Source organism: Equus caballus, chromosome 17 (assembly GCF_041296265.1).
Source record: "Equus caballus isolate H_3958 breed thoroughbred chromosome 17, TB-T2T, whole genome shotgun sequence".
Classification (NCBI taxonomy): Eukaryota; Metazoa; Chordata; class Mammalia; order Perissodactyla; family Equidae; genus Equus; species Equus caballus.
Genome location: NC_091700.1, coordinates 40675599 through 40691449, shown reverse-complemented (window position 1 = coordinate 40691449; position 15851 = coordinate 40675599). Strand labels below are relative to the sequence as shown.

At 45.0% G+C, this 15851-nt stretch overlaps 1 protein-coding gene across 1 annotated transcript in view; it reads right to left on the bottom strand.

The window, feature by feature from the left end:
* Positions 1-15354, bottom strand: part of LOC100054420 (guanylate cyclase soluble subunit beta-2-like) — a 69248-nt gene extending 53894 nt beyond the window's left edge. The window contains exons 1-2 of the mRNA XM_070239688.1: positions 15263-15354; positions 9142-9215 (exon numbers count right to left, since the gene is read on the bottom strand). Coding sequence (XP_070095789.1) covers positions 9142-9215; positions 15263-15265 — 77 coding nt within the window. The 5' untranslated portion in view covers positions 15266-15354. The remainder of the gene's footprint in view (positions 1-9141; positions 9216-15262) is intronic.
* Positions 15355-15851: the final 497 nt, after the last annotated feature.

The window sequence follows — 15851 nt, the reverse complement described above, 5'->3', positions numbered from 1 at the left end:
CATGCTCTTGCATGTAACACTTCCCACAGAATCAGTGCACACTCGCATATATAGTCATTCAAACTGCTTTAGTGAAGCAATATGCTCACCAAGAATAAAATAAATAAAATGATTGATATCTTTCTAGTGTGATGGTAAAGGCTCTAGTAAGAAGAAAGGAAGGAGAGAAAAATGGCCATCAGAAAACATTTTGAAGAAGTCGGGGGGTGGAAAAGCAACAAATGTGAGAAATGAAGTAAAAGTTCAATGTTTCCAGCTCGCACAAGGAGGAGCACACTTCACGTAACATGAAAAATACCAACCACATAAGTGGCCGTGTAACACACAGCGCGTAAGTGATCTGACGAATCAACATTTACCTGGAACAGTCAGCGATTAAATGTATGTTCCTCTTTAGATGGTTCCAATTTGTGATACCCAAAATGTCTGGGCAGAAAATCAGGGCCAGGCTGTCTGTTCCAGAAGAACTTGGGGAGCAAAATAAACATACAGATTCCCGGGCCCTGGAGGCGGTGCCTGGAAATCGGTACTTTTTTAACCACTTGTCTCAGATGACTCTCCAGGTTTGGAAACCCCTGCTCAGAAATACTTTCTAGGATTCAGTCTGGCAAGGCAACAGATTACAAATTATAGATCTTACATTGTTCAACATTACTAAACTGATGTAATGGTTTCTAAGAGTCCGGAGTGAGCCATAAAGCCCACAGGAAAAATAAATAGCACTTTGTAGCAAGTTTCAGGCCAAGAAAATGGGATTAATTCTAAGGCATGGGAAATTGTTCCTTCAAGAGCTCCCTTATGGTAGGCAGGAATTCATATAACAAACTTGTGTGTTATCATGTGACTCGAGGTGTGGTTGGGGGAGGTGAGGCCCTGAGAGTCAAAGAGCTTGTCCTGGTGTCATGACCATCTGGTATTCGGAAGAAGCACCAGCCCGTCATCATTCTAGCTAGTCCTCCAGCCGGCTTCTCCAGCTCCCCAAGACTTTCATAAGTCCAGACTTCTTGGGTTCACACGTACAGTCCCCCATGACATAGCCCCTGAGTCTTCCCCTCTCACCTCCAACCATCTCCGCCACCCGTTCCTCTAGCTCCTCAAAGTTCCTGCCATGCCAGTTGCTTCCTCCCTGCCTTCCCAAAGACTCTCCCTCCATGGGAAGGGCCTTCACTCCCTCTTATCTGGCAATGTCTTGTTCCTCCTTCCCAACTCAGCCTAAAAGTCACTGGCTACTGTCATTCTGAGCAGCAATCAGATTCAGCATCCCTCCTCTGAGCCCAGAGGCTCACCACATTTACCTTTCTTGGCACCGGCTGCACTGTAGGCTTTGATTTACCTGTCTGCATGCTTTCTAGACTACAGAGGCCCAGAGGTCAGGAAAACGTCATTTGATTTCATATCTTCAATTCCCTACCACTGTACCTGGCACAAAATAAGGTGAATATTTATAAGAGAATTTAGGAGATATGACACACCTAACTTGACAGAGGCTTACATAGTCATTGTGTGTGTCACTGACCCTGGCTCTACCATGACAGAGGTAGATGACTTGGAATGAATCTCACTATGCCTCCATTTCTTCATCTTTACAACAACAGTATTGGGTTAGGTCAATGTTTCCAAGAAGATTTGGATGTACAACCCTCCCCTCCCTTGCCCTCCACTTTCCCCAGCCAACACATGATGTAATGCACTGAGAAAGACTCTGGCACAGAAACCAGCAATTCTCAAGGTGTGTTCCATGGAACCCCTGGGGGTCCCTAAGATGCTTCTAGGGGTCCAAGAGGTCAAAACCATTTTCATAAAAATTCAAGACATTATTTGCCTTTTTTACTGGCTGACATTTGCGCTAATGGTGCAAAAGCATTAGTGTGTGAAACCATCGCTGCCCTAGCATGAATCAAGGCAGTGGCACTGACCTGTACTAAGCCGTCATTGAATTCTTCACTGCCACACACTCACCGTAATAAAAAAAAATTTTTTTAAGCCAGTTTCACTTCAGGTCATCTTTAATGAAGCAGTAAAAAATGTCAGTTTTATTAAATCTTGGCCTTGAGTACACATCTTTTGTACATCTGTGTGACGAAATGGGAAGTACACAAACACATAAAGCCCTGTGCTGTGTAAAGTGGCGATGGTCACCTCCAGGAAAAGCACCCTACAATTGTTTTTGTGAGCTGAATTAGCCACTTTTTTCACGCAACATCATTTCTACTTGAAAGAACCACTGACAGACGAACAACGGTTACTCAGACTTGGATATTTGGCAGACGTTTTCTTAAAAAAAGAACAAAGTTAGCTTGTCATTTCAAGGAGAATAACTGACAGAATTTGTTGCCAACGATAAAACTCAAGCTTTCAAGTGAAAATTGGAAGTTTGGAAAACTTGCATCTGCTACTGTGAGCTCATTAGCTTCCCGATTCTTAGAGGCTTTGATGAGATGCTGGTGATATTGACAAATGTGATTTTGATATTGGATAATGTACTGTATCTTGACATCATTCGTAAGATCTGCATAACTCAGTGAGCTAATATTTTCCAAATGACTAATGCCTGATAGTTCAAAATGATGGTAAAAGATTTATTTCAAAGTGTAACACAGGCCACGGGATTTTCACATAGAGTATGAAAGAGGTCATTGGTGTGGCTTCACACTCAACATTGTAACTGATGTTTGAGAAACTACCACTTGTGGAACTTTCGTGAGGTTTTAAAGAATCTCCACAATTCTCTGAAAAGAGCATCAAAGTACTTCCTCCATCTATATTTTCTCCATATAGTTCAAACAAAACCACAGATCACAAAGAACAGAGTGCAGAAGATAGAATCCAGCTATCTTCTAGTGGGTCAAACATTAAAGCGATTTGCAAAGAATGTAAAAAGAGTGACATTTCACTCTTCTCACTAATTTTTTTATTTGGATAATATGGTTATTTTCCATTGAAAAATGTTATTTATGCTGACATGTAATAGGTTAATTATTGTTATTCCTAGATGGATTAATAAATAACCTTTTTAAGTTCCTCAGTTTTAATTTTTAATATAGTAAATACCAATACATAAACAAAAGCTCTTTGGGGTTTTCAATAATTTTCAAGAGTAAAGAAGCTTCTTAAGACCAAAATGTCTGAGGACTTCTCATTTAAGCCCAGAGTGAACCAGATTTGCTTTAGAAGCAAATGAAGCGGAGGCTGCCAGGGAGGAAGCAGCCCTGCCCAGCCCGCTGTGGCTTGGGGCCATCCCCGACCTGGGAGGGTGGGACCCTGCATGCCCTGATACTGGTCCTGGGTGCCTGTTAGGAGGACTACAGGCCACCCAGCCCCATGGCCACCTCCCCCCGGGGGACTCAACAAGCATCCAGATCTTAATGTGACCCCAAAAGAAGACATCCAAAGGAGAGTCCACAATTCCCTGACTGGGGCCCATCTCATGCCAGAGAACTTGCAGGAAGCTGGGGGAGAGGGCTGAGACGTGTGGAGGGAGATCAAGGGCTGGCGTCCTAGGACTTGCCACAAGGAGAAAAGAAATTTCTCAAGAAACTGCTGAAAAAGTTATAGATGTGCAGAAAGAAATTTGCCTAAGCTATTAATAAAACTAGAATAGAATTAACCTTTTTTTTTTTTTTTTTGAGGAAGATTAGCCCTGAGCTAACATCTGCTGCCAATCCTCCTCTTTTTGCTGAGGAAGACTGGCCCTGAGCTAACATCCATGCCCATCTTCCTCTACTTTATGTGTGGGACGCCTACCACAGCATGGCTTGTCAAGCAGTGCCATGTCCGCACCCGGGATCTGAACCAGCGAACCCCAGGCCACCGAAGTGGAACGTGCAAACTTAACTGCTGCGCCACCGGGCCGGCCCCATAACTAGAATATAATTAAAAACAATTTTCAACCAGTCATGTTAAATCAATATTCATTCTATTCTCTTTATGGGAAATGATCTTATTAAATTATTGTCAGAGGAACAGGCAAAGCAAAAGCAGCCAAAGATGCAGGGGAAAATGTTATAAAAATGGGTCAATAGTTAATTAATGATAGTAACAATAAATAAATGTTACCTTTTGGGATTTTGATGTTGATGTTATCTGCCAGCTTTAAAAATTTTTTCTCATTCTAAATAAGTACTCACTTTTGTAGGTAAATTTTTTTTTGTAATTTCATATTCTTTTTTAAAGGAGGCTTTCCAAGTTACGTAAGCTTCAAGCCTTAGTATATCTGTTCCTACTCCTGCTAAATTGATCTTCCATGTAATCCCACTTAACAAAAATGTTTCTCAAGTTTTACTTTCAATGATCTTTATTAGAAAAACAATTTCTGTGTTATATTTATAAAAATATCATAATATTAAATATATTTTTAAAATCTCCTAAGCCCTTGAATATTCTGATATGATCTTTTGGGGGTGAGTCCCCCAGTTGCGACAACCTAACGAAACTGACTTCTCAGGGCGCGTCTCGTTCTGAGGACCTACGATTCCAGGCAGCCTGATGAATCAGCAAACACATGTTCATGGCCAGGAATGGAGTAGGAGTGGGGAGACAGGCAGCATTCCTCAAGAAAAGTTAAAAAATAGAAACTCAGCTTTCAGCTACTTTTTAACTAGACTTTATTTATGGGAAAAGCAGAGGACTTGGGAGGAGCGGGTGCTCTCGGTCTCTAAGGAAGAGGGGTAGGCTTGGTGAGTTGATAGGTTGGAGGAGGTGGAGGAGAATTCGGATGAATGGGAGCCATCCTGATTGTTTCTGGCTCAAATCGTTTTTCAATGTATTTGAAGGGATACTTTTCACGATGTCAGAATGTTAGGCCCATTTCTTACTTAGTAAGAAGAAAAATCCCAAGAAAGTATACGTAGGGATCCTTGAACTTTTTAGGTCATAGAGCTCTTGGAGATTCTGATGAATACCATGGACTCTCTCCCCAGAAAACACACACGGCCACGTGTATACATTTTCATAGATGATTTCAGAGGTTCTCAGACCCTCTCAAGTCCGTCCGTGAACCTCTGGTTAAGAACACAGAGAGAAGTCATGTAATCCCAGCCACCTCCCTCCTAAACGGATTGGTTTGGGCTCGGTAGTCATTGGTCCATTTACCATTCATTTATTCATCTTTCATTCATTCATACATAAATCCTCCAGCCACTCATCTCTTCTTCACGCATGTGTTTATATAGTGGAGAAGACGCCAATCATGGCGGCTCTACTCATAACCTCTTTTTTGGGACCCTACTTTTCAAAGTCCACTTGATTGGGCTAGGTATGGGCACCTGACCAAAGTCGGCCCATCAAATCCTCTGTCTCAGGCATCTGGAATGAAGGCACCAAGAAACTGAGCCAATCAGAGGATGGGGATCCCTTGAATTGAAAAAGCATACAGAAAAGTTTGGGAGAAATAGAAATTAAGAGACTTGCAGAGAGAGCTAGGAAAACAGAGTAAATATGAGGAGAGACAGAAATGGAGAGAGGCCTACTGCTCTTCCGTCACCTCTGAGGTCTCTTGGTGCTTTCCACAGTTGAGCTCTGTGAGTCCCCTGCATCCTTCTACTAACTCCTTTAAATTTTAGTTCACATAGTGAATTGCTGATCTTTGAAAGCAGAATCCTGGACTAAGGTCCTCACCCAAAGTGCCAGGCCCTTCACCTATATTAGTCATCTCAATCCCCACGAGTAGATGACACAAAGACTATTGTTATCCCCACTTACAAGTGAGGACACCAAGGCTCAGAAACCTCAGTAACCCACTGCAGTTGGAATACAATTTCAACTCTTTTCCATCTTTTATGCATCTATCTATTCTGATCCTTAATGACTTCTCCCCTTTCATCTCCTACCAGACTCTCATAGTACACCAGTCACATTGAATTTTCTTCTGGGTCTCAAATTCACCAAACTCAGTCCCACCTCAGGACCTTTGCACTTGCTGTTCTCTCTGCCTATAACACATATCTTTCCCTGACTCAAAGCTGACCCCTTCCTGCCTATCAGCTCAAATATCACCTTCGCAGAGAGGCCTTTTCTGACTACCTTGGGGAAACTGACATCTCCTCTCCCTGGTCACTACCAAGTACCCTATATTTTTATAGCACTTGGCACAATCTGAAAGATTTTTTTTATTTACTTGTTTATTGTCTGCCCCCAACGTTAGCAGACATGTTCCCAGATAACAGAGCCCTCGTCTAGCCCTTCACACTCTTACCGGTGCCAGGAATTCTGTTTGGCACATACTAGGAAGTAAAGAAATATTTGTTGAATAAATAAACTTGCCCAAGTCAAACAGCTAGTTAATGATCCAGGCAAAATGTAAAGGTTTATCTGACTCCAGGGGCCTTACTCTTCCAATCTATTAGCTGCTTCTCCTTGTTAGGTCTTGACAAAGATTTTAGCCAGGAGGTTATAAGAGAGTGGTTCATAATTAGAAATCTATAAATCTAGGTTATATGAGAGGGAAATAAACAATGCAGGCAAAGGAGGAGAAACATCTGTTTCTGATTATTTCACATAAAATAAAATTTATGTCAGAAAGTCTGGAGACATACTTCATTTTGCCTAATCGTTTCTTCTTAAAATTTGTGTAGGAATTGATAGGTTTTTCTTTTTCAGCTAAAACTCTATTTTAAAAGCACCAGGGAACTTGTTACTTAAATGCAGCCTGAGGCAAATCCTTTTACACAGCAAATAATCTTGCCTTAATTTGTGTTTTATACATTGAGTTTTCTGCACCAGTTTTTTTTTTTTTTTTAACTAGTTTAATACGATGCAGTTTTTATAGCTGGTTGAGCCTGTCAGATGGGCTTCGCCTTTGGTTTAAAGGTGCATTTCCAGTGCAATCGCATAGGTGTCCAGTGCTCTGTAGACACACACACCCTGTGAGACTCAATTAAGCAGATAATTGGTGCTTCAGATTAAAGAGGTAAAAACTGGCCACACAGACTCAGGATACAGCCCCACTGGGTTCTCTGATCCCAGACCTGTTTCTCTGATTCCCTTGCACCCTTTCACACTCCTTGTTCAAAAGTCCTCGTCACCTTGGGCTTCCTGTGGACTCCAGGGCTTCCTGTTTGTTTGGGAATGCTGTGTGGACGGCCCCTCTGGGGGCAGGAAGCAAAATGGACCATTCCTTTCGGTGAGGTTACACCAAGAATACAAAATGCTAAAAGCTTCTTCCGTCTACTTGTACATGGAAAGCTATTCTTTCCTGGCTTTGCAAAGGTATGTTGACAATCTCCCCCAGTCAGGGTCCTGGGAGCTGGTCATGCTGCATCTGCTTCGTAATGCAGGGGAGCGCAAGAGGCCATCTTTAAATAGTGCGTCTCAGTGGCCTGTCACAGGCAGACGGAACACCTCGTTGTTTTACCTCCACTCAGGGCTAAGTGCTCAGGCTACTTCTGGTTATTTCCATTATTTCACTTAACCTCTCTGGGCCTCAGTTTTCTCACCTGTAAAATGAGGCGATCTGAGCCAGGTGATGGCTCAAGGGCCCAACAGTCCAGGCTTTCTCTTATCGTGATGATCCAGCTTTCCTCCTTGAAATATTTGGAAAAGAGTATTCTTTGCCTCCATGACGCCAAACCTCCTTTTTCCCACCTGAGTTTATGTCACTCTAAGTGAATTACTGCAGAGATGCTATGGAAATGGCCAGGGGCTGCCTTTCCCTAGAATGAGGCAGTCAGGGCTCATACGTGTGACAGTTGGCTGCTGTGACAAGGTGCGGAGCGGGGCTGAGGCTGTGGGGCCAGCTCCGCTCCTCCTCATGTAACCTCCAGTCGCCTGCACTCCCAGCTCTGACCATCAGTTTGTGAAATGGGGCAAGAGGGGCTGAGGGAAACTTTACACTAGCATTTTAAGCTATTTTTACATTACAAAAGCAGTGAAAACATATAGAAAATTTGACAGATATGGAAAAAAAGTCAGTCATTCAGCATTTCATCTTTCTAATTCAATTACTGTTAACTATTATTTTGGTCTTTCTCTATTTTTATTTGTATGATTTACCCAGTAACTATGTACGTTTGTATCTTGTTGGGGGGGGCATTCATTTGTTTGTTTTTTTACTTAATATTGTCATAAAATTTTATAGGTTGCTTCATGATCTTTGCAATCATCACAGATAATGACGCATATTTCTTTTGCCATCCACTTGTCTGTTGGTTTGTTCTTGGATATTATACGCAATTTTTTCTTTTATTATTTATAAACATAAAGCTACATTACATATTTTTGCATATATATACATATATGTTGTATATAGGTATGTGTGTTTCTAAGGGAATAAATTCTCTAGAATGGAATTACTATTCAAAAGATTTCATCATTTTCCTAGCTTTTGGTACATGTTGTCAAATTGCTTTCCAAAAGGGCTGTGCTAATTTACCATACCATCAGCAATTACCCATTTTGCTGCATCTTAAGCAGAATTGGTTATTATCACTTAAATTTTTTGGAGATTTAACGGGCAACACCATGCCCAATTGTTTTCATTTGCATATCATTGATCAACTGAGAAAGCTAATCATTTTTCCATATTTTTAAATTCCTCCCTTTTCTTAGGACCAGGAGATCTTGGAGGCCCTTCCAGCCCCATCCTCTAACATTTCACGGCTGGGAGTCTCCGAGAAAGCAGAGGGATAGCAAAGCCTTCAGGAATCAGACCTGAGATGATCAGGAGACGGAAACGGCAGCGTAAGGGGTTCACCAGCGGAGGCAGAGGGAAAGCTCCGACAGTCAACTAAAGATGCCTAAGGAGGGATTCCGGCCACATTCGAAAGGGATATCCCGCCCCCGTGGGATCTCGGCAGCTGCATTTATGTGCAATGGAGACAACACAGTTGCTTTCTCTTCTGCGATTAAAAAGAGCAAATAAGAATTCGCTCGTGAAATAAAAGGTAGAATAGCATGGGTGTTACTCCCACGGGGCCCTTGTTTTAAAGCTGGTTTTCGGAATTGAGCCTGACACCTTCCTTAAAGACAGGCAGGGGAGAGCAGGCTTTTTCTGTACAGAGTGGGTATGTGTAAGGTACTTGAACTGATCTCTTTAGTGTCAACAAACTGGCTTAATCACAAAGTTAATAAAAACACGTCACCTCGAAGACCCTGGAGGCGGACGAGCTACAAGACGGAGGCTTAGTCTTCCCCTAAAATACTCACTTCAGTTGTTCCCACGTCACTTCAGCAAACTTCTCTGTCACAAGGGACTGCAGACAGGTGTTGATAAATCCATACTAGAACACAAACGGAGGGGAAATGTGGGTAACGGAGCCTGAAATCCCCAGTCATCATGATCTGAAGGGGCTCCAAAAAAGTGCAGAGACATCCTTTTGGGGAGACGAAAGATACCTTTTCCCTATTTCTCGTGACTTTACTCGTTTCACGGCTGCGCTCGTTCCTGACTCGGGGAACAGTCATTGCCACCGAGAAAGCACAGCTAAATTTGAAATCGGATTAGAATTAGAGAGGTTCACTATAATCATCTCCAGAATAGGGAACTGTTTGGTTAGAACAAAGAGTTGAAAAACACAACAGTGGCAAAGGGGGTGTTTTTTGGGGGGTGAGCAAGGGCACTCGCCTCATGTCAATTCCAAAAGGCAGTGAAAGGACAATTTTCTTTTCTTTACAAAAATGAAGCTAGGGATGGGTGTGTTTGTGGAGAAAGACATAAAAAGTGGAGGAAAATAAAGGAAGAAAAAACCCAACAAGAAAGACAGCACTAGGATTAGCAAAAAGAACTTTCTACCAGGTTTGCTCACTAATCTGTGACATCCCTTCTTTACTCCTTCAGATTAAAAACATTTTAAAATGAAAAAAGAGAGTCCATGGATGCTTCTGCTTGGGGAAGGGCAGTACGACCCACACAGGTCACCCCACTTCCCACAACGTGGGACCCCGAACCTGAGGGCATGTGGGGACTGGATTCCATTCGAAAGCACCAAAGGAGCTCAGTTTTAAAAAGATGATCTTCATCTAGCGAAGAATCCTTCTGTCTCACAAATATCAGGCTCAAGGTGTACCTTATAGGTTTGGATTTTCATATATGGAGATTTCTTAAAGGGAAAGAGAGCAAGGCTCACAGGACAGAGGGAGACTAAACCCCAGCGGCTCTTTCCAGAACAGAACGCATTTCTAGTCCCTTGCTGCGTCTCCTCTTCCCTTCCTCCGCTTTTCCTGGCTCTACCTGCTCCTGGGTGGGACCCATTTACAGGACCACCTGGCATTCAAAGCACTCTAGAACTGTCTGAATGTTCCCATGATCCCCTCCTCCCACTGCCTCAGGCTCACCCAGAATGCCTCCACCCTTCGCCAAGCACAGACAGCACTTCTCACAAAATGTTTCTTTCTCCTTTTTTTTTAAATTGAAGTATAATTGACAGACAGTCGCCTGTTAGTCTCAGCTCCACTGCTACCTTGTCTCTAGAACTTTCCTTTCTCCCTCCGCCAGACACTGGCTGCCCTTCTCTGCGTCCCAGACTCACTTCTCCACTCCTCTGTGTCCTCATCACCACAGGACTGTTTTGTTAAAATATTACACACACACACATATTTTCTTCCTTTCTATCTCTATATCTCTCCATCCACACGTGCACCCATACTCACACGCATATAAATATAGGTATGGGTGTGTATGTATGTGTAGATACATATACTCTATTTTTACGCATAAATTTTTTCCCCACTCCTCTGCTAAATTCCAAGCTCCTCAGGGTCAGGAAGTAGCTGTAATTTATCTATATTTTGACTAAAATGCCAAGACAGTGCCTGGCACAGCAGGTATTTAATAAATTCTTATTGAGTAAATAAATACTGAATTGAAGCCTCAAGTTTGAACCCATGAAAATCTTTCAAAACCTCCAGGCATTTAAAATCAATCCAATGGTAAGGAAGATCACAGTTGTTCATCCCAGCAACTTCTGCAGAAGAGCGTCGAGTCAGATGAAAACATCATGGCCACTGCCTAAGCCCCAAGTGACCAGTGACACCCTCCTAGTGTGTGACAGAGGAAACTGAGGCACAGAGAACCCAGCGGTCTGCTGCTGGGTTACAACCACATGGGATAAAGCACCTGGGTTCAATGAATTTAAGGTCAGTGAGAGAGGCGGCCCAGGATGTGGTCTTCGGCGTTCACTAGTCCCTGAAGCCGGTGGCATAGCTAATTACTGGGGGGCCCTGAGCATAGAGGTCAGAGGGCAGCCTTCTCACCCTCTGCTGATGATAAGAATGCCTTGTCCTGGGCGCTGCCATCAGGGTGCTTTCTCTGCCCCTGGAGAGAGCAAAAAGAGGCAACTGATGGGCTGGTCCCGCACGATTTGTCGAGCACACGCTGGAAGGCGTTTGTATTAGCTTCTCACACACCAGGTCACAGGGATTCTTGGTAAAACACATTCCTTACACACTTGAGGGCCTGGGTGAAATGGGCAAGGATGACACACCAAGTTTTCTAACATGACGGAACTAGCACCATTAAACTAGTTAGATCATCAAGCAGGTAGGGACTCTCATTGGCAGGTGGCACCCAAATCTTTGGGGGCTACTTGCGTAGTAGCTGTGGCACCCTGAGAAACACCAGTCTTCAAAAGAAACAGTTTGTTTCTTTCTTTAAAAGTCCCAAACTGTTAAGGTTTAGCTAAATCTTCCTGCTGTAAAGATGACTTTGCTCACTCCGTATCCAATCCTACTCACTGGGTCTGCCATCCGTTGGCTGGGGGATGGGGTTCCATAACATGATACAGCCTCAGTGAGCTCAGAGAGGGGATGTGGCTTTGGGGAAATAACCTGGGCTCTGGAGCCAGACGGGCTCCTGTCTCTGTGCCTTAAAGCTGTGTGGCTTTGGGTAAATGACCTAACGTCTCTGAGTCCAGTCTGCTCACAAGCCAAACTGGAAATAACAGAGCTTACTCTTTCGGAGGACTGTTGTGGGGGGTCACAGAGTAATGGTTCTGGAGTCAGACTAAACGGGTTGATTGCTGACCCCACATATGACCAGCTGTTTGACCCTGGCCCTTCACTAAATCTCATTCATCTTCAGTTGCTCCATCTGCAAAAGGGGGCTGAGCATGGTCCTCTCCTCACAGGTTTGTGTTAAGGATTAAATGAGATCGTCTCTATGAGACACTTGGCACATGGCAAGTGCTGAGGAAATGACAACCGTTCTTTTAGATAATATGCATTTTGATTAATAGGTGATCGACTAACGGAAGCTGAGAGGAAGTCAGGACAGAGGATGCTGAGAGCCGCTTACCATGTTCCTGCAGCAGCTGTCTTCAGGCCCTAGCAATCGCTGTGGAGCATCGAGCCCCTGCCGGTCCTGTCAGCCTTCAGGAGAATCCCCAGCATCTCCACAAGGCTGACTTGTAGAGGTCTGGGCGGCCCACAGGGAAATCAGAAGCTGATCACCGGCCCCCAGGCAAGGAGCTAACTATTGAGCCCTCAGCCGCCCAGGGAGTAAAAAGCAAGGCTGCCCCACATGGGACCTGCAGCCAGGCGGCCCAGGGCTGAACGTGGCCAACGAACCCTTGGGGCTCAGCCTGAAACCTGAACTTCCCCCCAGGGTGCCAACACAACAGCAGCACCATCCTGCCAGCATGGAGCCCTGGGGCCAGGAGCCCGCAGAGCCCCACAGAGCACCCGGGAGGCTGGCGGCCCCACCAGTTTGCTGCCCTCGGTGGGAGAAGGCTCAGAGGACAGGCACCACCCGAACATGCTGGACCCCCAGGGCTTATCATCGCTTCCCACTTAACTTCCCTGCAAATTCAGAAGCTCACTTTGCCCCCCACTCCCACTAACTCCTCCTCAGAGAGGTTGGCCTCTGACTCTGTACGAAGCGTTCTTTCCTAGATTGGCTCAAGGGGGAGGCCAGGATTCCAGAAACCCGGCAGGTTTTTAAAAAGTCATCCATCCTTTCACTTGACAGATAGCTGTTGGTCGCCTCCCTGTGTGAGGGCGCCATGATGAGCACCTGGGGAGTGGAGAGGCTGACGGGATGGGCTGTGCTCCCAGGTGGCCAGTCACTGGGCACCAGGTCCTGGAGCACTCCTAGAACCCTGACCTTGACTTTGAGGATGCCCCCAGGATCTCGCTGGAAGACTGCCTCGTAGGTGAGATTGCCTACTGAGAGGTCTCTTCACTTCTTCTTTAATTAAACCTCCTTGGATGTGGTCCAAGAAAGGCCTGCCGTAACGAGGACTTGCGTCTATAATATTATTATGTGAAGTTCCCTGGGCCTCAGACCGTCCTCCCCATCCCCGCTCCATTTCAGGCACCGGTAGGCACTTGCTGGAGGTCTGTCTCCCGAGTATTGTGATCAGAGAACCCAGCCACTAACCAGGTCCCAGGAATGTCGCCTGCGGTAGTTCCAAAAGACGTGCCAGCTTTGATGCAAGGACAACAGTAACGATAAATAAATACAAAAAAATCAAGGGGCTAGGTGAGCCCTCCGGACTGCAGTGCTCTGTGGACGCAAAGGACTCCCGGTCAAGGCAGCATCTCGTGCCCCTGATAATGCCGGAGACTGAGGCGTTGCCCTGAAATGAGTGCCCAGACCTCTGAGAAGCCCTCCTTAAAGACAAAGCGCCTTTTTCTCTGTAGCACCAACACCCAACACACAGAGCAAAATTCCAAACAACTTGTTGAAGGATTTCTCCCTACTCAATAGGTACTCCTGCACCAACCCCATTCAGATCCCTCTCTCATCTCGCCTCCCCCCGTTTCTGCTCATCCCCTTAGAAAGCCCTGTTTCCCCCTCCATCCATTAGCCTTTTTGGCTCCCTTGTCCGTTACCCTCCTGTCTACATGCACTACCCTCTCCGTGAAGACACCTAACACTCAGAAAGAGCAGTACTTGTTTGAACTCCCTTCCTCCTGTCTGAAATGGAGACTTTGCTTATTCTCAAAACCTGGCCTCTCCATGTGCTGTTCCTGTGTGGAAGGAACATGTGGTCAGGAGGAGAAAAAAGGCTCTGGAATAGGTGATTTCCATAATTATGCCTCCCAAGCCTTCGCCACCATTCAGCTGACAGTCTTCTTTCTCCCCTGCCAAGTGGGCTTGCTCTGGCTCTCTCTTATGCACGCTCCCCCAGCCCCCAACCCTGCTTTTGAAACACACCAGCACTCTCACATTTCACAATAAGTAAATGGTTAAAAAAAAAAAAAAAATCTCCATTTTCTTTCTCATGGAGCAGATGGCAGGTCTCAGGAACGTGGTAGAAACGAGGCTTTCTGATGTTCTAATAAATTTCAGCATCTCACACAAAAAGCGCAAGCTCATTTTGATTCTGATGTTAAGTACCATATGGCATATCATTCGTGGGCCGTGGCAGCTTCATCCTCAGGGTAACGAGGAAGGGGGGATCTGCCCTAGAACAATGAGATGGAGCTGGTATGGACCAATTGGATTCCTCGGTGAATGCCATTTGATAATAATATTGTATATGGCAGTGGAGCAATTAGCCCTCTTTCATGGTATGTGTTAATTTTCCCTGCCAGTTTTCCTAATTACAACTGCCACCCAAAGGACTACTTTTTGTAAATACTCTGTAAACATTTGAAAAGACATAGGCAGTGTGTGCATGAAGAAAAAAACGTCCCTGGATTTTGAAACTGTCTAGAAAATTGGCTGACGTTTTATATATTTTTCAACCGCGCGGACAGCCTAGCGAGGATCTTGCAGTATATGGAAATTCCCTTCTCTCTTCTGTGACATGATGGGCCTTCCTGCCCATTCTGCAATCGTTGTTCTGAGGGACATTTTTCACTGTTATCTTTATCAATCTTCAGGGTGCGTTTCCATGAACTTTGATAAATCTACACCGGTGAAGCCACAGCGTAATAAACAGAACCTCTCCATCACCACAGAAAGTTCCCTTGCGCCCCTTCTCAGTCAGCACTCCCCCCGCCCCGTTCTGAAGACTGTCTCTCTAGATTAGTTTTGCTTGCTCTTGAACTTCATGTTAATCAAATCATACAGTATGTTCTCTTCCGTGTCTGGCTGCTTAACTTTTAACCCACGGTTGGTGAATTGAAGAGTTGGACACCATTCCCCACATTAGACATAAGTCCATAAACACAGACATATTTCCTATGACGGGGGGAAGGGCAAGGTGCCAGAGGGAGGTCCCTGGAGCAAATCTCTATAGTTTGAGTAAAGAAATGAGAGGGAGAGTGTAAGCAAAGAGCATCAGGGAAGAAAGCATTCTCTCATAAAACATAACCACTCCCTGGTTTTTGTTTGTGGCATGTCTAGGACCGTGGCTGCCGTCCTCTTGGTGGGGACGCCTACCATCAGTGTGTGGCTCCCAGCCCACCTCAGGCTTCCCAGCTTCAGAGCTGCCACCGGCTTCCCACCAGGCCTACAGCAGCGGAACCATGACGTGGGATGTGGCCCCACTGCTAGGCACCCAGAGAACCTTCTGATCAAAACTATCCCCCACACGGGCCTGTCTGGTGTCTGAAATTCTCACCATTTTTGACTACAGCTTTGAAAACTTCTGCCAAAATGAAAACAGCGTCTCTTCCTTCGGCCAATGAGATCAGCGAGTATTCACCCGGCTTGTGAAGAGGGAAGGAGACGAAGAAGAGATCAATTTGCCTGTGTGTACATCAGAGGGACGGGGAGAGACGTCAGTCCAAGGCGCAGAGTGTTCTTGGAGAGGCAAGCTCTGCATGGACAGTAAAGGGAGGTCTGGACGGTGGAGGAGAGATGAAAGTGAGTTCAATTTTACTCACATCACTGGGGGTACTGGGTTGGCCTTGGTCTTCTCCCTTCACGGGATTCATACCTCACTGACAGGTGGCTTGTGGTCCTGATGACTTGGCTAAAGGCACAGCTTGTGATCTAGAGCCAGACTGCTTTCAGGCACATTTTCATA